The sequence below is a fragment of the Gracilinanus agilis genome, chromosome 1, assembly GCF_016433145.1.
Source record: "Gracilinanus agilis isolate LMUSP501 chromosome 1, AgileGrace, whole genome shotgun sequence".
NCBI classification, from domain to species: domain Eukaryota; kingdom Metazoa; phylum Chordata; class Mammalia; order Didelphimorphia; family Didelphidae; genus Gracilinanus; species Gracilinanus agilis.
Window position 1 is genome coordinate 500,866,380 of NC_058130.1, and position 24,672 is coordinate 500,891,051.

Genomic DNA, 24,672 nt, shown 5'->3' on the forward strand with positions numbered 1-24,672 from the left:
TAAAAATAATACCATATAATTCAACTCAGCAGATTTACCACAAGACAAAGAAATTAACAAAAATATAGATACATTTGCCCAAGATCTGAGATGCAAATATGAATATGATAATGGAATAAGCTTTGTTAATTTAAAGTCATTTAAAAATTCTACTTCTAGATGCTAAGAAAAAATATTACATCTTATTTTAAAGCAACTGATTTGTACTTCTGCAGGGAAGCATTGCTGACAAGGACAGCAGTGTACTTTCACAACAATAGGAATAAATGCTATTTTCCTGCAAACTTAGTTTTTCATAAAATAGAAACTAATTTTTTAAATATTTAAAATAGAACAACAAAAAAGTCATCACTTCACTGTTAACATATTCAAATGGCAAACATAAAAGTATAAATAAGCATTTTTAGTGTTAAGGATTCAAATGCCTTTTAGATTTAAGTAAGTTATTTATCTTTGATTATAGAAATTTTAAATTATCACCATCAGTATTACAAAAGGATTTTTAAATGAGACCTCTCCTTAGTTATCCTAATAAAAGGAAGAAGGACAGCAAATTGTAGAGATTTCTACTTTAACAAAGGTGAAAATTCTTTTAATCTTAGAGTGATCAGACATTAAAGAGACTGTGGAGTCCTTCAAAATTCTCCTGTTTTAAAGCACTCTCCAGGTGCTAAAATATGACTTGTTAAGAACTCTTTATGATAGATAATTCTCTGAAGCTTATAGCTGTTCAGATTTTTCTTTAAGGTTTCCAACTTTGTTACACTTTTATACTGTGTAATAATATCCAGAAGAAACTCAGATGTTTTGATTTGTAAGAAATGTAGTGAATATTCTTTAAGGGCTTGGTTATTATTATTGTATTATTTACCTGACTTGGTGGTTCGTGATAGTGGTTTTAAAATCTGAATCTTAGAAATTTCATAGTAGGGTAGGGTGCAATGGTGGGTCTTAATGTGTAGAATTAACAAGATCTTTAGTTTTCAAAAAATAAATTAACCCTAAGATATGAACTATTTTTTATGTAATAATCTTCACTTTGTAGTCAACCTTTTAAGAGGTCTTTTAATGAGAATTTTTCCTGTTGAAAAGTTTTTGTAAAATTATAAAGTGTTATTTTCATGGCTTGAGGTGTTTTTTTTTTTTTTTTAGTGGTACTTTAGTTATTCAGTAAGCATTTATTAAGCACTTGATTAGGCACTATGTTAACATGCTTTCTACCATCGATGACCTCGTATTCTAATGAGAATATGCTGTGTACATAGAAGAAGCACATAACAGTATAAATGGAAGGTCGTCTCAGAAGGAAGATTTTAGTGTTGAAGGAGTGAGGAAGCCTGAGAAAAGGCCTCCTGGCATTGTGAGCTAAATCTTGAAGGATGCCAAAGAAACCAGGAGGCAGAGGTAAAGAGTATTCTAGGCATGACAGATAGCCGTTAAAAAGGCAGTCAGAAGATGGAGTATCATGGATGAAAAACAGCAAATAGACCAATATAACTAGATCATGAAATACAAGATTGATTGGATAGGAGAAGACTCATCTCAATCAGAGATTATTGCAAAGGAAAAGAGACTGGGAGGATGAAGAAAAGGGGGTTGAGGTATATGGAGTGAGGGAAAAGAAGGAATTCATGGCCAGTGATCTTTCTCAGTAAAGTAGGAGGTGACAAGTTGTTTTTCCTAAGAGGCAAGGCAGAATTAACAGGAGTTCATTTATGAGGCCATTAAGGGATGCAGTAGACAGAGTTCTGGATCTTGGATCAAGAAAATCTTACAGACACTGTAAAATGGGGAGAATAATAGTACCTACTTCCAAAGACTGAGAATATGATGAGATAGTATTTGTTAAAACACTTAGTGCAGTGCCTGGCATGAAGTGTAGGCACTACTAAATGTTAGTTATTAGTAAGAGAGCTGAGATAAGAATAACCACACGTGCATTTTTTTTAAATGAACATTATCCTGTCTTAATCACTTAATTATATTGGAACTCTTTTTTTTTTTTAATGGTGCTTGGGTACCAAGTTGAAATTCACCTTTTGAACCAACTGTATTATATATAATAGACTTATACATGAGACTTTCTTTGACCTATCACATATCCAGAAGTTAATAGCTGTTTGCTGAGTACCTATTGTACATTTACTGTCATGCTGTATACTTTGAGTGATACTGAAGCTGTTTTACCTTGGGTTTTGTGTTTTAGTGAGAAGGCACAGCCCAGGAGTTGATTTGAGACTTTCTTGTGCTCTTGAGAAACTCTAATACATGTTCTTGTGCGCAAGGAGCATGTAGCATTTTACCTTTTACTGCTTCTATCAAGCTGCATCAACTTACTATTTTGTAAAGGAAATATACTTTATTTTCTTGGCCTTATACAGTACAGTATGTTCAAACATTGATTAAGTGCCTACTTCATCCAGGCCACACTGTTTTGGGTGCTAGGGAGGTAACAGTTTATATGAAAAACTGTTCCTGCCTTGAAGGAATTTATAGTCTATTATAGGGATCAAATGAAATCACATTTATAAAGCTCTTTGCAATCCTCCAAGTGTCATATAGGCGTTATCTGTTATTGGTGTTAGACGCAAACACAGATTTCCATTTATATCACATGCTAAATGTATTGGAGATTTGCAAGTAGTACCATGTGAGGTTCAAGGTAGAATATAGTTTCCAACAGGGGTAGAGTGGAATTGGAAAGAATTAAAAGAGGGCTTTCTTATAGGCAATATCTATCTTGAAATCATTGCTCCATGTAATAATGAGCTCTGTTGGTATTAGATGACAATGTTTTATATTATGTTCAATCACCAGGAATGAAACATTGTATTAATAACTGAGATCTCTGAATTATTTTGAACTTTATTTATGAAGTTGATCATGTGGAAATTAAGAACATTAAGTTCTCCATACTCTATGAATTAGATTAAATGCAACATTAGGATAAAAAGCTGCTTAGAATTTTAAAAGATTCTATAGTTGGAATAATGCCTAGACTTGATCACTATTGTTTTGTTGTATTTTTTCTAAATTTTCAACAGCTTAATATATATTTTATCAGAAGGAAAATACATTTTTAATATCTGAAAATAGGAGTACTCAAAATTATCAAAAGACTGGAAATAGACCAGAAACCCAGAATAATCCTGAATAATGAATTATAAAACAGTTTGAAAGAGTCAGAAAGGATTTTTGAGATTATTTAATTACTCCCTCATCTTACAAATAATAACTAATGTAAATTATCAGAGTACTTTATTGTCGTTTGAAGTAAATATTGTAAGTATTATGATCCTTATTTTACAGATGAGATAGAACCCCCATAGGCGATAGTGAATTAGTAGTAAAAATGAGACTAGAACCCACATGTCTGCCAGATCCCAATCTAATGCTTTTCCCTCTATACCCCACTAACTGTGGGAGAAGGAAATTGAGGCAAAATTTGGGTTTAAACCTTTGGTTTCATCAATATAGGAAGTTCTTGATGAGGAAACTCCTAAATCTTCTCTTAAGAGAATTTTGTTGGTGGACAGTTGAAAAATTGTGACTAGCTCAATGTCACATAGTCAGTGTTTGTCAGAGGTAGCTCTTGAACTCAGGACTAATGGCCCTCTATGCTACCTTATCTTTTGTCCACTTCAAAAAAATTGAACCCCTGAAAAAAACTTTCATTATCAGGTTATACATATCAGTGCACAGTGTGCGTGCATGCGTGCGTGTGTGTAATAACAAGGAATTTGGAGGTAAAAAGAATAATGTTTATGTATTATAAAATATATGTGGTTAACTTTATTTAAAAATTAAAGAGGAAAAACAGATCAAATGAATTGAAAATAGTTGTCAGTAAAAAACATTCTGAATGGAGTTTGCCCATGGAACTGGTAGATTGGTAGCATAAACTAAAAACTTCTTGATTAATGTCAGCAGACATCTATTAGTCTCTGGTGTTTTGAGTACTGTGCTCTAGGATGGTGGTGTCAAACTCAACAGAAATGGGGACCAAATTTCACTAAACCATGAATATATAACAATTCCCACTGGCCACACATTGACTTAGAAAACCACATATTAACATTATTTGTTTTCTGTTATATTTTTCTTTTATTTTGTTAAATATTGCCCAGTTACATTTTTTTTTTACACCCTTGTACTTCGGTGTATTGTCTCATAGGTGGAAGATTGGTAAGGGTGGGCAATGGGGGTCAAGTGACTTGCCCAGGGTCACACAGCTGGGAAGTGGCTGAGGCCGGGTTTGAACCTAGGACCTCCTGTCTCTAGGCCTGGCTCTCACTCCACTGAGCTACCCAGCTGCCCCCCAGTTACATTTTATTCTGGTTCAGGTCATATATGGACCACATCTCACATCTTTGACACCTCTGTTTTAGATTTTAGAAGTGGTATCGAGGCTATATAAAAGCTACATCAGGAATTCTCTTTGAATTTATAATCTGTTGGAGGAACCCTACTTACAGGGGTTATTACTCACTGGTTGAAATAAACCATGGGAAAACTGGGATAGAAGTCTAGAAGGAATTAGATTTGAGTAAATAACTCATGCATACACTAAGATAAGCTCCAATTGGATATATAACATATATAAGATGACATTCTAAATTTAGAGAAATAGGAAAATTGCCTTTCAAATCTATGGATTAGGGAAGAGTGATAATCAAGTAATAGAGGTTCACAAAAGGTATAAACTGGACAATTTTTGATTATATTGAATTTTTTAAGAGTTTTTTTTAACACAAAAATTTTATGTAGTAAAAATCAAAAGGGAAACACATAATGGGGGAGGGAATGATTCTTGTAACCAATTTCCCTAATAAAGGTTTTATATCCAAGATATGTAAGGGACTGATTCAAATTTCTAATGCTGAATCATTCCTCAATAAACAAATGGTCAAAGGATATGAACAGTTTTCAAATGGAGATATTAAAATTATTCAGTCATGTGACAAAAATTATCCGAATTACTAATAGTTAGGGAAAAGCAACTTAAAAGACTTTTTAAGATTTCACCTGGCACTTAGCCTGGAAAAAATAACAAATGATGGAGGGGTTATAGGATTGGTCCAGTCAATAATCTATAACTATCTTCAGAAAGTTACCAAACTCTTCAGACTCTTTGACTTAGCTATTACCACTACTAGGCATGAACTCCTGAAAGAAGAGGAAAAGGATCTATCTATACAAAAATGTCTATAGTAGCTCTTTTTGTGGTAGCCCAAAATTAGAAACTTAGGGGATGTCCTCCTATAGCAGAATAGTGAAGCACTTTGTAATGCAACAGAATATTAATTGTGCCATAGAAGAACCTGAGAAGACCTGTATGAAATGATGCTGAGTAAAGGAAGCAGAATTAAAAGAACAATCTACATAATGGTAACAATAGTCAAAAGGAAAAATGACTTTGAAAGGCCTTTGAACTCCTATCAACTCAGAGGAATCCAAGATTGTGGTGGGCCTTAATTGTTAGGTTAAGGTGTTTTCTTTTTAAAAACCCTTGCCTTCCATCTTTAGAATCAATACCATATATTGATTCCAAGGCAAAGAGTGGTAAGAGCTAGGCCATGGGAGTTAAAGTGGCTTGCCCAGGTCACACAGCTAGGAAGCATCTGAGGCCAGATTTGAACCCTGGACCTCTTGTCTGTAGGCCCAGCTTTCAATCTACTGAACAAGCTAGCTGCAAGTCAAATAAGGAGACATGTAATGGTTTTGAGCACAAGAGTGACATAAGTAGATCTGTGTATGCATAAGGATGATGAATGCCCTTAGTGTAAGGTTTAGATTGAATATCAGAAAAAGGGGAAGCAAGAAGACCTTGTATGGGCCTTCTCTAGTAGTGCAAATGGATGGCAATAAAGACCTATGATTTTACAGTGATAGTCGGAATAAAGAGGTTGGAATGATATTCATAAATTGAGAGCTAAAAAAGACCTCATAGGCCATCTAATCCAACTCTTTATTTCAGAAATGAGGAGAGGTTATATATGAGAATTATTGTGAACACAGACAGAACCTACAGGCCATGGAAATTACAAATGAGAGAAAGGAACAGGAAAGCACAGGGATGACACCAAGGTTTCTCTCAAACATGGAAGATGGGATCAATTACTAGTGATTCAGAAGAGAGAGAATTTAGTGTGAAAGAGAGGAAAAACTGGACATTTTAAGTTTACATAAAATGTTATACTTGTGGGAGGAGACACTTTATAGGCATTCTGGAATACAGGAAAGAGATCAAGGTGGAAGTTATAGATTTATGAGACATATGTGTAACTTCTAAGGGGAAAATCCAAAAGCAGTCCAAGGTCCCAAGCCGGAGCTCCTTCAAGGTCAAGTTTGAAGGCAAAAGCGCTAGTCACAGGAAGTTCTTGCCACTTTTAAAGATCCTTCCTTATCATCACTTCCTGTGCCTTCTTTCCACTTTACATGGACCAATTGCAGCTATAAGTTTGCTTAGGACTGCCCAAGGGACAGTCAATCAATTCTGATTCATCACCCACTATCATACATGTAGGTCATAGACCTCCCCATACTTAAAGATAAGTGGTTGTATATACACTTCTGGTGATTAAATCTAAAAATGGGCAGGGGAAATTTAATCCTATCTTCACATATATCTGTGGATAATCATTTAAGTCACTTGACTTTCCTGGGCCTTAATTTCTGCATCTTAAAGAGGAAGTATATACTAGGTGACACTCCAAGGTCCTTCCAGCTCAAAATCAATGACATTGAAGAGCTGAGAAATAATAATTTATTTTTATTGTATGCTTCCAGAACTAATTTGGAAGTGTATAAGTCTTTAAATTCTTTTATTTTCAGATAGAAAAGCATTTGCCATTTGTGTTGTTTGTTCTCCATTTTGCAAGTTTGTATAATTATGTGGAACAAAGAAACATCTATTGAAGAAATCATTTGAATTCAGTAAGAGAGTCATGGTCCGTTTTGTCACCTATTGTGCATTTTGCTTTATATTTCAGGTCTCACGAATTGCGATCCAAGATCCTTTCATTGCAGTTGCTTCTGTCCATTCTGCAGAATGCAGGACCTGTTTTCAGGACCAATGAGATGTTCATTAATGCTATTAAGCAGTATCTATGTGTTGCACTCTCTAAAAATGGAGTTTCATCTGTTCCAGAGGTTTTTGAGCTTTCTCTTTCTATATTTCTTACCTTGTTGTCAAACTTCAAGACACATCTAAAGATGCAGATTGAGGTATGCTTTACAGATAAGTCTTGGCTAAACTTGTGGTTTACTAACATGTTTATGCTGTGTCTTAGGAGTGCATTATGTGGCTGCTCATTATTAGCAATATTGAATTTTTGAAAATAAAAAGTATTACAGAAATTTTTGTATGGTTGAGTTGTTACTTTTTTTATTTTAATATGGCCACAATGATTGGTCCTTAAAACTATTTTGAAAATTTAACTATTATAAAGTAAATTTTTTGTCCTAAAAGAAAAATCTTAATTCTTCTATCTGCTGTAGTCATTTTTTTTTTAACCCTTGTACTTCGGTGTATTGTCTCATAAGTGGAACATTGGTAAGGGTGGGCAATGGGGGTCAAGTGACTTGCCCAGGGTCACACAGCTGGGAAGTGGCTGAGGCCCGGTTTGAACCTAGGACCTCTTGTCTCTAGGCCTGACTCTCACTCCACTGAGCTACCCAGCTGCCCCCGTCATTTTAAAAATTATTTACAAAATTGGCTTGAGTTTCATTCATCTGTTTTTATTCTCTTCCCATTTCCCCCCTTTAACCACATAATTTTTATATCAGATGCCCATAAAAATAATTACAATGATGCACTTACATTTTTTTCAGAACTGAAAATGTAAAACTATTAGGAAAATTTTCAAGTTTTTTTTTATTTGTTTAGTTTTCAGATTTGTTATTATAATATCTAATATACTAGTGTTTGTATCATTATATAAATTATTTTCTCAACCAAATATGGTAAATTGTGCTATAATAGGACATATACATTCCTAAAAAATCACTAAGTTCCACAAAGTTGCTTAGTAAAAGCTGCAAGGCTTATGGGTAAAATGAGGTTGTCACACAGCACAGAAAGTTCATCAGTGACACTTAAAAAAAAAAAAAAGATAGTAACCTAATAAAAATGGTAACTTGGTTTTACACATGTTAAATGATTAAAAATATATAAATGTAATAAATAATTATGGTATCCTGAATTATCCAGGTGTGCTTGACCTTTGCCCAGGTTCCTAAGGCAAAGTTGTAATGGGGTGCTGGCTACAGCCAAGTTGGAATTTGGGGGGGTTGGGAAGGAGGGTGGAGCAGGGAGGAGAAGGGTAGAAGTGCATGTATAAAACAGCCTTCCTCTGCCCACAGCCCTTACTGCTCTAGAAGATATACAGTAAATATAGTACTTTACTTTGAAAAAGACATGAGGGCTTGTGGAGAGGTGGGCAATAGAAGAATTGCAACTTGGGAGTTACTGTGAAGTGGAAGTGGGGATTAGCTGAAACAAAGCACATCTGATGTGGATAGATTATACTCAGTGTTCCCCATAGGTCAACCACATTGTAACAAATTTGCATTTTCTAAACAAACATTAGAACTACCTCATTTTTCTACAAGAGAACTTTAGTTGCTTTGGTAGAAATTTCTTCTAGCTTATTTGTCTTTTAAACGATCAACATTTATTAAGTGCTTACTCTGTGCCAGTTACTGTGATAGACATGGAGATTCAAACACAAAAATGAAAGAATCCACACTATCACAGAGCTTACATTCTACAAGGCAATAAAGCATGCATATATATAAGTATATCAGGATACATACAAAATCAGTACATAATTTTAGAAGAAAGTAGTCCCTGGGGGCACAGAGCTGAACTTTGCAAGAACTTAGGGATTCTTAAAGAGAGGTGAGGACAGTGCATTGTGGGCATGAGAGAGACACAATCTTGTAAAGGCATCGGGACAGGTGATGGAGTGTTATATTTAAGAAACAGCCAGGGTGGCCGATTTGGCTGGACTATAAAGGGCATCAAGAGGAATAAAAGTGTATAAGCTTGGGAAAGTAGGTTGGAATCAAATTGTGAAAGTCTTAAAGTGCCAAACAGAAGTGGTTTTTTTTTTGGCCCTAGAGATAACAGAGAACTAGTGGAGTTATAGGAGTATGGCATATCACCTGTACATTAGGAATATCACTTTGGCAACTGTCCGGTATCACATTGTGAGACTGTATGTTGTTTCAGAATCAAGCTCCCTTTTCTCTATTATCATTAAATGATATTTAATATCAGCATACATACATGTCTTCTTTTTGTTCCATATCTGCATATGTGTGTTTTTTTAATAAATGGATCAAGTTACAACCTAATAGTTGATCACCCAATTAAACAAAAAGACAAAGATCATTTTTAATACTATGTATTGGTTCCAAGTAAGGACTAGGCAATGGGGGTTAAGTGACTTGCCCAGGGTCATATAGCTAGGAAGTGTCTGAGGTCATATTTGAACCTAAGATCTCCCGTCTCTGGGCCTGACTCTCAATCCACTGAGCCATCTAGCTGCCCCTTATAGATCATTTTTTTGGTGATTAAAAAAATTAAAGTTTAGTTATAAATATTCTATAGTGAATATGGTACTTTCTATTTAAGGTATATATTATAGGTTATTTTAAGCCCTTTTTTTTTTTTTTATCCTGGGACTCCATTCTAGGAGCATAGGGCCACAACCAGTAGGCAATGGGTTGCTCAGGGTCACCCAGCTGGGAAGTGTCTGAGCCCGGACTTGAACCTAGGACCTTTTGTCTCTAGGCCTGGCTCTCAATCCACTGAGCTAGCCCAGCTGCCCCTACTTTAGGTTGCAGTTTCTTTAGCAGATGTAGTTTTTACAGGGTGGGGTTGCTAGCCCCACGCCCAACCCTCCTCCTTTTTCATCCGGGCTAGGGACCGTCCTTAGCCCAGGAGTGGTAAGGGTGGGAGATAGGGGTCAAGTGACTTGCCCAAGGTCACACAGCTGGAAGTGTCCGAGGCCGGACTTGAACCTAGGACCTCCAGTCTCTAGGCCTGGCTCTCAATCCACTGAGCCACCCAGCTGCCCCATTTTAAGCCCTTTTTGACAGAAAACTTTCAGAGAAATTATTTCTAATGTTTGTTATATTTGCAGACTTTTCTGTGTGTCTGTTAAAAGGAGTGGGTAAGATAAATTGGAAACTTTTTTATGGGTATACTGTTTTTATGGATGATTGCTTTATTCCTTTATGATGGATAATTGAAAATAAGAGCATTTATTTCTGAATCTTTTCTTTAGAACTGTGTTTTGAGGCACATTCTAGTTTTATCTTTGTGGTGACCATTGATCATTTCTCTATAGAATTTCAGAAACCTAGTATTTGTATCTAAAACATCTTTCCCCTTCTCTCAACTTAAATGACTAGTACTCTAGTTTAGAACTCCTCACCCTTCACTTTGACTTTTAATAGTCTCTTTGTCTTCTCTGCTTCCAGTCTATTCCCCCTTACTATCCAACTGTAACACAACTGCCAGATTAATATTTTTGTAGCTCAGTTCTAACCTTATCTTTCCCAATTCAGAAATTTTCAGTTACTTCATATTCCTTATGGGATTAAAAAACAAACAAAAAAACACAAAAAACTACCTTTGTCTTACATTTAGATCTTTCCACAATCTGGTTCCCGCCTCCCTTACCAAACTTAATTCATAGTGCTCATACTCACACACAGCATACCATCCAAAACTGGCCAACTAGTCCTCCTAACTTGGGACTTTTCCATCTCTGGTGTCAGTGCCTTTGCATAGGCTATCAGTTTACTCCATTGTTGAAATATATTTCCTCCTCCCCAGGAATATACTCCCTGCCTTTAATAATCGCAGGTACCCTTTTAGGATAAGGTTCAACCTCCTACGAAAATCTTTTCATAATCATCTACTCATTAGTGCTCTTTCTCATTCCTCAGTTTATCTCATATTTTACTTAAATGTATTGTTGTTTTTATTACATCAGAATGTGAGCTACTTCAGAATAGAGCATGTATTTTTTGTTATTGTTTTATCTTTTAGCCCTACTGCCTTGCTCATAGCACTATTGGATGTTTGTTGAATTAAAAGCTATGTTGGATTCTACATATTCATTTGATCACAGTTCTTTTGGCCTTTCTTTCTGGCTATATAGAGGCCTATTTTACTTCCTAATGTCCACCAGAGCTGTGACATACCTTAACCAGTAGAGTCTTCAGGCTGGTGAAGACCAGTGCATCATTTTGAATACAGTGTATTCTGTAAACTGGAGTCAGAAGGACCTAGCTTCACATTCAGTGCCTGGTGCTGAGCAAGTGATTTAACTTTTCTGTGCCCTAGATAACTTTCCAGGACTTCACATTCTCAATAGGTTGTGATTTGCTTTGATGAAGGCTGTCCCCTAGTTGGACCAAATCAGAGATCCTTCACATATTTGAATAATCCTGGAGGGACTGACAAAGGCTTTCACTGATACTGCTTTGGAATAGTGGGTTTTACCCTCCCCTGATGTATTCAGATAGAGAATAGAAGACTACTTGTTAAAAGATTTTTATAGCTAGAAAGATGGTATTCTTATCAATATAAAGCTTATACTTGTGGTTTGTTCCAACATAGGTATTCTGTAACACAGACCTAATAGTGGTATTGCTGGGTCAAACGGTTTGCACAGTTTTATGGCCCATTGGGCATGATTTCAAATTGCTCTCCAGAATGATTGATTATATCAAGTCATAGCTCCAAGATATTGTTTAATTCTTTTTTTTAACCCTTACTTTCCGTTTTAGAATCACTACATTAATACTGTATATTGGTTCCAAGGCAAAAGAGATTGAAGAGCCAAGCAGTGGGAATCAAGTGACTTGCCCAGAGTCACAAAGCCAGGAAATGTCTGTGGTCAAATTTGAACCCAGAACCTCCTATCTCTGGGCCTGTCTCTTGATTCACTTAGCCACCTAGCTGTCCTTGTGTTCTGTAATTCTTAAAAATAATTTACATACAGGCCTGGAGTCGGAGGTCTTGGGTCCAAATCTGGCCTCAGATACTTCCTAGCTATGCAACCCTGGACAAGTCACTTAATCCCAGTTGTCTAGCCCTTACTACTCTTCTGCCTTGAAAGCTTGTATCAATTCTAAGACAGAAGGTAAGGGCTTTTTAAAATGATGCTAATTTACATGAATATTTTAGGTACTTCAGGGATTATTAATTTTAGGAAGAAATTTGTTCATCATAGGTTCAGATCTAGTTTAAAAGTGTTTCCTCTTCTCTTTGAAATAAAAATATAATAGTCATTGCCTTATGTTAAAATATTTATATTGGGTATCCAAATCTATGTTGGAAGTACACAAAATATAAATATATACTTATAAGGAAAAATGCTAAGCAGTCCCCTAATATATGGATCACTGTTAATTATTTGTTAACTCTAAACAGCTTAGGGGAAGCTAGGTGGCACAGTGGATAGAGTGCCAGACTGGAGTAGAGAAGACTTCTCTTCCTGTGTTCAAGTCTGGCCTTAAGACACTTACTATGTGACCCTGGGCAGGTCATTTAGCTCTACTTGCCTCAGTTCCTTATCTCTAAAATAAACTGGAGAACAAAATGGCAAATCCACTCCAGTATTTTTGCCAACAAAACCCCAAAAAGAGTTACAAAGAATTGGACACGATTGAAAATGACTGAACAACAACAAAACATCTTAGATTTGTGGTCACCAGAGGTTGATAAATGGATTAAATGAGATAATATATGTTAATAAACATCCCCAGAAAGTATCAGTCTAGTAAAACAGGTATTTTGTTTTAAGATCTGAGACTGTGTTTTACAGTGGATAGAGTACTGGATTTAAACTTAGGAACTGGATATGAATCTTGATTTTGCTACTTTTAGTCTTGGCTTTATTTTTGTGTTTCCTCGAAAAATAGCTAATCTCTCTGGGCCTCGGTTACCTCATTTGTAATTTGAAACGGTTAGAAGGTTCCTTCAACTTAAAATCTATGATCCTGTGAAATAGAGGTAAAGCAAAAGTTAATGAAATAGAAAGAGGAAAGTGACTTCACAAAATCTCAGAGTTGGAAGGGATCTGTGAAGCCACATACATCTATTTCTGCCAAGAATCTTCTCTGTGACATCACCAACAAATAACCTTTTTGGCCTTTGCTCAAATACTCCTGTGAGAATCTATTGCTTCCAAAGGAAACCTGTTTCACTTTTGAATAGCTTGAATGGCTAAGAAATGTTGCTTTATATCAAACCTAGGTATGCCTCTTTGCAACTTTATATATTACACAAAGATTATGATTTTTATAAAATTCATTTTTGTATTTCTTTAAATACATAAGTTACAATTTGGGTTAAAAATGTAAAAATAGGCAAGTTTTCTGGAACTCATTATATGAGACAAAGTAATTAATGGTAGCACTCTTGTATCAAGAATAGTGTCTTGCACATTGTGCACTCACCTTTTTAAAATTGATTTTTATACACAGTTGAAATAGACCCACATTATTGCAGACCAGAATTCTTTGCTAGTTAGTGCAACTATTCATTAGGTAACAGTAATACTAGATTTAACAAATATTTTTTAACTGCCCACTATCTGAAAGGCACTATACTAGGAACTCAATATACAAAAGAAAGTAATGGCATAATATCTCCCTCAGGGAGACTGGTGTTTATTTCCTCAAATTTGTGTTATGTGTTGATGATTAAGCATTATTAAAAACATTGTTTCCAAATGATTGTTCCATTAAACTGAATCATCTATAATTATTTATTTTAAAAATAACTCTTACTTTATGTCTTAGAACTGATAGATACTAGATATTGGTTTCAAGGCAGAAGAGCAGTAAGGGCTTGTTATGTGACTTGCCCAGGGTACACAGTTAGGAAGTATCTGAGGCCAGAATATTTGAACCCAGGTCCTCCTAACTCCAGATCTGGCTCTTTATCCATTGAGACACCTAACTGCCCTCTACAATTAGTTTTGAACCTTAAGAATTTTACTTATCTACAAAACTGAAAATTGGTTCGTTAGGCAGCTAACATTTTTGTTTGTTTGAAACATTTTTATATTAATTGCAGTGAGAATTTTGTGTAGACTGGGACATTCTATAATATCACTGTTCTTGGTGATTTTCAGTTTTCCTTTTTTCTCAAGTAGTAACTTTTTATGAGATTAGTGGTGTTATTGTTTTAGGATACTAAAAATGGACATTTGCATTTAAGAATTACGTCATCTACTGCTATGTAGAAATACAAATGTTTCTACTATTTACATATTGTAATACTGTTGACATGAGTACTCTCATCACCAATACAGATAACTCATTCCATACCTTCTCATTCTGTCCAGTTTTTTCCTATGTATTCCTTCTTTCTAAATCTGTTATAAAACCATCTGATATGCTGGTGTGGGTGTGGGTATTTTCTGGTCATATGTGTCTTTTATTTTCATGTCATTTATTAAAATATTTTTGGTAATATACTTCTGCCTACTTATGCATACCCTGTGTCATTTCATTTCCTTTTGGTATCGCTTCCTATTTTTATTCTTCTGCAACTTCAGAGACATCCTTGACTCCTCAGTTTCCCTCTCCATTTAGTTGCCAAATCTTTTTTTTCACTTTCTCAATGTTTCTCACATTTATCTCTAGGTTCCCATATCACCACCTTAGTTCAGGTCCTCATTATTACTCATCTGACTTATTATAATAGCCTCCCATTTCATAGGATCCCTAGCTTTCTTCAGAGCTCAGGTTAGGCACTATCTCCTAACATATGAAGTCTTTCTTCATCCCCTCAACTTTAAGTGCCTTATGAAATTACCTTATGTTTACTTTATAGATATTTTGTATATACTTACATGCATACATGTTGTTTCTTTCAATAGATTGTAAGCTCTTTGAGAACAGAAACTATTTCATTTTTATCTTTATATCCCCAGCACCTAGCATAGTGCCTGACACTAGGTAGGTACTTAATAAATGCTTTTTGTTTGATTATTTTGAGTAGCTCCACTTTAAAGCTATTATATATTGTTCGTTCCCAGCACCCCCTTCTTCCTTTACCATTCCACCTTTATTCATTTCCTGGATCTTAATTTTTTTAGCCCTATTTTAGAGAAATATGCTAGTTTAAGGATCCTTTGTCAATTTTATTTTGAAATGTGACTTAGAGGCTACAGAAGCGTAATCATCACAGGTGCAAATCTTGGTTTTCTTTTGCATGTCTTGAGATTACCTTACATGTTAGCTGTATTTATCCAATACTATTAATTCAGGCTTACAAAATAGAATGTAAATATCAGAAACATTGTTTTTAAGAAGTGATTCCTTTCGAGGAACTAGCTGTGATGTATTCTTAAATATTTGTCTTTCTTATTTGCTAGGTATTTTTTAAAGAAATTTTCTTATATATATTGGAAACCTCTACCAGCTCATTTGATCACAAATGGATGGTTATCCAGACACTGACAAGGATTTGTGCAGGTATTTAAAAGAATTTCTTAACAATAAGTGCAAATAAATTAATGTTTTGGGATTTTCTTGCTAAAATTAATACTGTTGTGTTTTTTACAGATGCTCAGAGTGTAGTGGACATTTATGTTAACTATGACTGTGACTTAAATGCAGCAAATATATTTGAAAGATTAGTTAATGATCTATCAAAAATAGCCCAAGGACGAGGCAGTCAAGAACTTGGTATGAGTAATGTTCAGGTAGGAACTTTAAAACAAAGATTTACAAATATCAACTACATTAAAGGAATTATGTAGTCTGTTTTTTGTTTTTTTAAATAACTTCTTTATAAGGAGATTTTTGGTTTAATTAATTTTTTTTTAATAGGAGTTAAGCCTGAGGAAAAAGGGTTTAGAATGTTTAGTGTCGATTTTGAAGTGTATGGTTGAATGGAGTAAAGATCAATACGTGAATCCGAATTCTCAGACAACCCTTGGTAAGGTGACATTTTATGTTACTGTTTTTTTGTATTTTGAATTAAACTTTTCAACGTAGTTGGAATTGTCATTAATACACTTCAGTGAAATTAAACCTATTTCATCTGTTAAGAGAAACACATTTCTACTAATTACTTCTTTATGTGCCTATGGTTAACTTTAAAGCTACGTGTTTTCTAATTAATTATCTAAATTAATTTGTCCTAAAATGCCCTTAGATTCACACACTGATTATTAATTGGTAGCCTTTTTTTAATGATAGCTTAAGAAAAGCATTGCAGTACCTAGAAAACATTTTAAATAATGACCTAAAATGTCAGTAATGTTCCTTTGGGTGGTCCAATTGACTTTATTTAGATTAAAAACTTCACAGCTATTGATGTAAGTAATATGCCAGTTTGAGTGTTATAGCATTAGCAAAAGTTGATATTGCATTTATAAAATGTTTTTTTATAAGGAGTTAAAAGATTTTCAAACTTCTGTATCTTAAGAAAAAGCAGAGGTGTTTCCCCTCTTTAAGAAATCAAAATAAAATGAAATATGAATTTTATTTGCCACAATGCCAGGTAGCCAGCCCAAAAGGTAATTTAATCTTAGACTGCAGTACTAGGCGACTTTTATTTAGATTTAGAATAGGACAGGTGATATTGTACTTTACCCTGATCAGACCACATCTAGAATAGTGTGGTTTATTTTGGATATCACATTTAAGAGGGGATATTTACAGTTTAGTTTGTGTAGAGGAGGGAAATGTTAAGTACCAGAAAACGTGATCAAATCTGTCAGTTGAAGGAACTAAGGATGTCTGGCATGAAAAAGGGATTTGTAGGGACACATTAGTGGATAGATAACTCAATGTCTCATGTGGAAGAGGAATTAGATTGATTTGGGGTTGTTACCTTGGGTTAGGAACAAAGGAGGCAAATTTCAATTAAATATATTGAGGAAATTCCAAATAATTAGAGCTAATTTTAAAATTAAGAAAAAATTTAAGCTAGGTAAACACTTGGGAAATTATAAAAGTATATACATGTTTCAGGTAGGAACCAAATGGACTATGTGATTGCTAAAGTCCTTTCTAAAAATTTGTATGTATCTATGATTTCCTTTTTCCCCTCCTCCTCTTCTCCCTTAACCTCCATGAATAGTTTTTGTGGTAATATTAACTAGGTTAAAGCCAGTAATTAAAAGTTCAGAGTCAAAAGAATATGGATGGTTCAGTTAAGACCCATCTCAACCTACTCAAAGGCATCTCTTTTCCATACTGGGACAGTAAGCTCATCAGCACATAACAAAAGGCAGGAGCATTTTCTGTGTTGATCTATTGACCATTAATATACTTCAGATTTTGTTCATGTAAACTGTAAACCGTTTACAATAACATGCCTCCTTTAAAGTTAATAGGAAAGTTTGATATTTTAGGTATCTTTGTGGAAATGCTTTTGTGAGGCAAAAAATATTCTTATAATGCAATAATTTGTCTATTTTGAAGTTTTGGAAATTTTGTGTTATTTTTCATTTATGCTATGTTCTCAAATGGGGCACGCTTGTAATTTCTTGAAACAACTTTTTATAAAACTAATTACTTGAAGTATAGTAAGTATGACAGTAATACTTTTAACTCTTGCTATTTTGGTAACAAGCAGATACCATATAGTTAACAAGCTGTGTAACCTTGGGTCGGTCCCTTCACTTCCTTGTGGTTAGCTCATATATAAGTGATCCCTTTTAGCTCTAACATCTTGTAGATTGTGTGATTAAGATGTTGGAAAAATAGTAACACAGTTTGAAGCTTTTCTTATCATATTTTTGTCAGAATTCTGCTTTACTATTTTTATTTTTGTAGGTCAGGAAAAACCCACAGAACAAGAGACAAATGAAACCAAACACTCTGAGACAATTAATAGATATGGAAGCTTAAATTCTCTGGATTCTACAGCCTCCTCAGGAATTGGCAGCTACAGTACACAGATGTCTGGCACTGACAATCCAGAACAATTTGAAGTCCTAAAGCAACAGAAAGAAATCATAGAACAGGGAATAGATTTGTAAGTGTCAAATTTAATGTGAAAACATGTTGATTGTCTTTGGAAAGGACAGGCCATAGTACCTTAGGCAGAGGGGTTATGAACTCTGTATGTGTTGAATTGTCCCACCTTTCCTCTTCTAAAACACCCCAGGATGAGTAGAAAGGAAGAATGGATTTCTCTCTTCAAAAACTGTTCTCCTGGATCTCAGCCATTTCTCTGCCTATCCCAGAAATCATACCTTGTTTCCTATGCCTTCTCTAATGCAGTCCAGCACAAACATAATTTCATTCCATAATTGTGTGAATGAACTCTGGGATACAAAAACCTTATAATCATTATTAGTATGTTTTCACATTTTTCAGTTAGCTTAGCTCAGGCAATAAAGTATTCAACCACATTATTATGAATGAAGGTGAAGGCTTACTTTTTAAAACATAAAAGTTTTTTCTAGATGTTACCTATTACTCCCTTTCTAAAAATAGGCCTTAAGTAGGCCTTTAAAATTCTTCCCTATTTGGTTCACACATCCACCCTTTTGGTTTCTTGTTTAAATTTTTTTTAATGCATCGATACCAGGGCCAGCTCCTGCTTCAGCCAAATTGGTATGTGTGTCTAACTTTAACAAAATCTGATCTTTCCCACTCTCTCTTCTATCTTGCCAGTGTTATTCCTAATCTTTCTACTCTAACTGCCGTCTTGAGCTCACTATGCTGTTTCTCTTCTCTTTATACAAATCTATTTTCTTCAGATTCCCTACCCCTTTTTCTTGTTTAGTTCATTTTTCAAGAGCTTTTATCTTAAGCTTCTGCTTTATATTTTGTTAGTTTACTGTCTACCTTTCTTTGCTTTGTAATATGCTCTTGTATTTCAAAACAAGCTCCTATTGATTTAGACTACAAATTTAAAAATAACTCACGTTTTTATTTAATGAAGATACTTTCAACTCTTTCTTGGGCAGAATTTTTAGGGGATGAGACATTTTATTTTCATTACCTCTTTTTCTTATATAGGGTAAGCCCAAAGCTTTCCAAGGGTTTTTGATCATTATGGAATATACCTTACTTTTTAAAATTGCAACTGTGTTTTTTTTTCAACTTTAGATAATTTTTATTTTTTAGAAAAGTTATGGTTACATGATTCATGTTCTTATTTTCCCCTTCACCCCCTAACCTCCCCCCCCCCCATAGCCGATGGGCTTTTCCCCTGGTTTTAACATGTGTCATCGATCAAGACTTATTTCCAAATTGTTGATAGTTGCATAGGTGTGGTAGTTTCAGGTCTACATCCCCAATCATGTCCGCCTCAACCCATGTGTTCAAGCAGTTGCTTTTCTTCTGTGTTTCCTCTCCTGTAGTTCTTCCTCTGAATGTGGGTAGCGTTCTTTTCCATAAGTCCCTCAGAATTGTTATGGATCATTGCATTGCTGCTAGTATAGAAGTCCATTGCATTCGATTTTACCACAGTGTATCAGTCTCTGTGTACAATGTTCTTCTGGCTCTGCTCCTTTCGTTCTGCATCAATTGCTGGAGGTCTTTCCAGTTCACATGGAATTCCTCCAGTTTATTATTCCTTTTAGCACAATAATATTCCTTCACCAGTGTGAAAATAGTTAATGGAGGGCACTAGGGATGTTACAATAAATCTGAATAGTTGTGGGTACACACACTGGGTTTTAGGAGAGACTGGACCAGGATGGGAAGACTAGAGTTCACTGGATTAACACAGGAATGGTAGTTGGTCTTAACTGTCACCCAACTTTCCCTAGGCCGGGGTTTATGGAATCAACAGGCAAGGTAAAGGTTTAGCAGTTTTAATTATGTTCAACTAAAAAGTGGGAAAGGGAATTCTATACTTAAAACCTAATGAGAAAACCACAGGGCAAGGGGAGGACTTCTCTACTCTAATCTTAGTAATCTAGCAGGCAGAGCCCAAAGGAGCAGTAATGGAATCACTGGGAGCCTGCATGAAATCTGGTTCCTGCCAGGCTTGATCAGCACAGCTAAGGGCTGAGGGTGGCTTTGGAGTTTCTCACAGTAATCCACAGATGATCTCAGGATGTCAAAAGCCAAGGTATCCAAGTAGAGAGGGTGTGCTTGAGATACTGTCCAGCAGATCCCAAACTTCTCCTCTTTCCTTGGTGCTGCTCTGTTGTTCTTGTCCCCTTGCTAGATGCCACCACCACACAGAATCCCAGGGAAATCAGGATGCAGGGTGTCCTTCACTCTGATATCTCCCAGGGCTAACCATAGTTTATGCCAACCCCTAATGAACTCTCTCTCAGAGCACAAGCCACTTCTTCCTGCTTCTTTATTCCATCTTGGAATGCTCCAGCTCCTTCCTGCTAGGTACATCCTTAATACTTAATTAATAACTAATCTTCCTCACAACACCAGCATATACCACAGTTTGTTCAGCCATTCCCCAATAGAAGGGCATACCCTCCTTTTCCAGTTTTCTGCCACCACAAAAATCGCGGCTATAAATATTTTCGTACAAGTCTGTTTATCTATGATCTCTTTGGGGTACAAACCCATCAATGGTATGGCTGGATGAAAGGGCAGGCAATCTTTTCTAGCCTTTTTTTTTTTTTAACATTTTTTAATATTCATTTTTAACATGTTTACATGCTCCATGCCCCTACTTTCCCCTTCAACCCCACACTCCCCCCACCCATGGCTGATGCGCATTTCCACTGGTTGTAACATGTGTCGTCAATCAAGACCTATTTCCAAATTGTTGGTAGTTGCATTGGTGTGGTAGTTTCGAGTCCACATCCTCAATCATGTCCACCCCAACCCATGTGTTCAAGCAGTTGTTTATCTTCTATGTTTCCTCTTCTGCAGTCCTTCCTCTGAATGAGGGTAGCATCTTTACCATAAATCCCTCAGAGCTGTCTTGTGTCATTACATTCAATTTTACCATAGTATATCAGTCTCTGTGTACAATGTTCTTCTGGCTCTGCTCCTTTTGCTCTGTATCAGTTCTTGGAGGTCTTTCAAGTTCACCTGGAATTCCTCCAGTTTATTATTCCTTTTAGCACAATAGTATTATACCATCACCAGCATATACCACAATTTGTTCAGCCATTCCCCAATTGAAGGACATACCCTCCTTTTCTAGTTTTTTGCCACCACAAGAAACGCAGCTATAAATATTTTCGTACAAGTCTGTTTATCTATGATCTCTTTGGGGTACAAACCCAGCAATGGTATGGCTGGATCAAAGGGCAGGCATTCTTTTATAGCCCTTTGAGCATAGTTCCAAATTGCCAGCTAGAATGGATGGATCAGTTCACAACTCCACCAGCAATGCATTAATGTCCCAATTTTGCCACATCCCCTCCAACACTCATCACTCTCCCCTTCTTTGATTTTAGCCAATCTGCTAGGTGTGAGGTGATCCCTCAGAGTTGTTTTGATTTGCATTTCTCTAATTATTAGAGATTTAGAACACTTTCTCATGTGCTTATTGAAACTTTTGATTTCTTTACCTGAAAATTGCCTATTCGTGTCTCTTGCCCATTTTTCAATTGGGGAATGGCTTGATTTTTTATACAATTGATTTAATTCCTTCTATATTTGAGTAATTAGACCCCTGTCAGAGTTTTTTTGTTATAAAGATTTTTTCCCAATTTGTTGTTTCCCTTCTGATTTTGACTACATTGTTTTTGTTTGTACAAAAGCTTTTTAGCTTAATATAATCAAAACCATTTAATTTACATTTTGTCATTTTCTCTAGCTCTTGCTTGGTTTTAAAATCTTTCCTTTTCCAGAGATCTGATAGGTATACTATTTTGTGTTCACTTAACTTATTTATAGTTTCCCTCTTTATATTCAAGTCATTCACCCATTCTGAATTTATCTTGGTGTAGGGTATGAGATGTTGATCTAAACCTAATCTCTCCCATATTGTTTTCCAAATTTCCCAGCAGTTTTTGTCAAATAGTGGATTCATGTCCCAAAAGTTGGGCTCTTTGGGTTTATCAAACACTGTCTTGCTGATGTAATTAACCCCAAGTCTATTCCACTGATCCTCCCTTTTATTTCTTAGCCAGTATCATATTGTTTTGATTACTGCTGCTTTATAGTATAGTTTAATATCTGGTACTGCTAGGCCCCCTTCCTTCACATTTTTTTTCATTATTTCCCTTGATATTCTTGATCTTTTGTTATTCCAAATGAAATTTGTTATAGTTTTTCCTAATTTAGTAAAGAAGTTTTTTGGTAATTTGATAGGTATGGCGGGCGCTAAATAGGTAAATTAATTTGGGTAGAATGTTCATTTTTATTATGTTAGCTTGTCCTACCCATTGGCTTTCCAATTGTTCAGCTCCAGCTTTATTTGTTTGGAAAGTGTTTTGTAGTTGTTTTCTTATAATTGCTGTGTTTGTTTTGGTAGATGGATTCCCAAGTATTTTATATTGTCTAGGGTAATTTTAAATGGTGTTTCTCTTTCTACCTCTTGCTGCTCTAATGTGTTGGAAATATATAGAAATGCTGATGATTTATGTGAATTTATTTTGTATCCTGCAACTTTGCTAAACTTGTTGATTATTTCTACCAGCTTCTTAGTTGATTCTATAGGATTTTTTAAGTATACCATCATATCATCTGCAAATAGTGATAGCTTAGTCTCCTCATTGCCTATTTTGATACCTTCAATTTCTTTTTCTTCTCTAATTGCTATTGCTAGTGTTTCCAGTACTATGTTGAATAATAGAGGTGATAATGGGCATCCTTGTTTCACTCCTGATCTTATTGGGAAGCCTTCTAATTTATCCTCATTGCATATAATGCTTGTTGATGGTTTTAGGTATATACTGTTTATTATTTTTAGGAAGGGTCCTTCTATTCCTATACTTTTCAGCGTTTTCAATAGGAATGGATATGCTGTATTTTGTCAAAGGCTTTTTCAGCATCTATTGAGATAATCATGTGATTTTTGTTGGTTAGACTGTTGATATGGTCAATTATGTGGATGGTTTTCCTAATGTTGAACCAACCTTGCATTCCTGGTATAAATCCCACTTGATCATGGTGGATGATGTTCTTAATTACTTGCTGGCGTCTCTTTGCTAATATTCTATTTAAGATTTTTGCATCTATGTTCATTAGGGAGATTGGTCTATAGTTTTCTTTCTCTGTTTTTGGTCTACCTGGCTTTGGGATCAGTACCATATTTGTGTCATAGAAGGAATTTGGTAGGACTCCTTTGCTTATCATATCAAATAATTTGTATAGTATTGGGATTAGTTGCTCTTTGAATGTCTGATAGAATTCACTTGTGAATCCATCAGGTCCTGGTGATTTTTTTCTTAGGGAGTTCTTTGATGGCTTGTTCAATTTCTATTTCTGATATGGGATTATTTAGGTATTCTATTTCTTCTGCTGTTAATCTAGGCAATTTATATTTTTGTAAATATTCATCCATATCTCCTAAATTGTTATATTTATTGCCATATAATTGGGCAAAATAGTTCTTAATGATTGCCTTAATTTCCCCTTCATTATAGGTGAGGTCTCCCTTTTCATCTTTAATACTGTCAATTTGGTTTTCTTCTTTCCTTTTTCTTATTAGATTGACCAGTACTTTGTCAATTTTATCTGTTTTTTCAAAATACCAGCTTCTAGTCTTATTTATTAATTCAATAGTTCTTTTACTTTTGATTTTATTAATTTCTCCCTTAATTTTTAGTATTTCTATATTTAGTTTTCATCTGGGGGTTTTTAATTTGCTCGCTTTCTAATTTTTTGAGTTGCATACCCAATTCATTAATCTCTGCCCTCCTTAATTTGTTAATATATGCACTCAAGGATATAAATTTTCCCCAGAGAACTGCCTTGGCCGCATCCCACAGAGTTTGGTAGGATGTCTCATCATTATCATTCTCTTCAATGAAATTGTTGATTGTTTCTATGATTTCTTCTTTGACAAATTGATTTTGGAGAATCATATTGTTTAATTTCCAATTGGTTTTTTATTTTCCTGTCCAGGTGCCCTTACTAATTATTATTTTTATTGCATTATGATCTGAGAAGGTTACATTTATTATATCTGCTCTTTTGCATTTGTTTGCAATGATTCTATGCCCTATAACATGGTCTATCTTTGTGAATGTACCATGTGCAGCTGAAAAGAAGGTGTATTCCTTTTTCTCCCTATTTATTTTTCTCCACATATCAATTAAGTCTAATTTTTCTAGGACTTCATTCACCTCTCTTAACTCTTTCTTATTTATTTTTTGGTTTGATTTATCTAGATCTGAAAGAGGAATATTTAGATCTCCCACTATTATGGTTTTACTCTCTATTTCCTTCTTGAGCTCTGCCAGTTTCTCCTTTATCAATTTGGATGCTATACCATTTGGTGCATATATATTGAGTAGTGTTATTTCCTCATTGTTTATACTGCCTTTACTCAGGATGTAATGACCTTCCCTGTCTTTTTTAATCATATCTATTTTTACTTTGGCTTTGTCAGAAATCATAATAGCCACTCCTGCCTTCAAGTTTTTCTCATTTGACGCCCAAAAGATTTTGCTCAAGCCCTGAACCTTAAACTTGTGTATGTCCTCCCGCCTCATATGTGTTTCTTGTAGACAACATATGGTAGGATTTTGGTTTCTAATCCACACTGCTATTTGCTTCCGTTTTGTGAGTGAGTTC

At 35.1% G+C, this 24,672-nt stretch overlaps 1 protein-coding gene across 1 annotated transcript in view; it reads left to right on the forward strand.

Annotated features, from left to right (window-relative positions):
• ARFGEF1 (ADP ribosylation factor guanine nucleotide exchange factor 1) overlaps nt 1-24,672 on the forward strand; it is a 163,508-nt gene that overhangs the window by 64,601 nt on the left and 74,235 nt on the right. Inside the window, exons 10-14 of the mRNA XM_044665941.1 lie at nt 6,993-7,227; nt 15,411-15,510; nt 15,601-15,740; nt 15,868-15,976; nt 17,824-18,025. Of these exons, the coding sequence (XP_044521876.1) occupies nt 6,993-7,227; nt 15,411-15,510; nt 15,601-15,740; nt 15,868-15,976; nt 17,824-18,025 (786 nt within the window). The remainder of the gene's footprint in view (nt 1-6,992; nt 7,228-15,410; nt 15,511-15,600; nt 15,741-15,867; nt 15,977-17,823; nt 18,026-24,672) is intronic.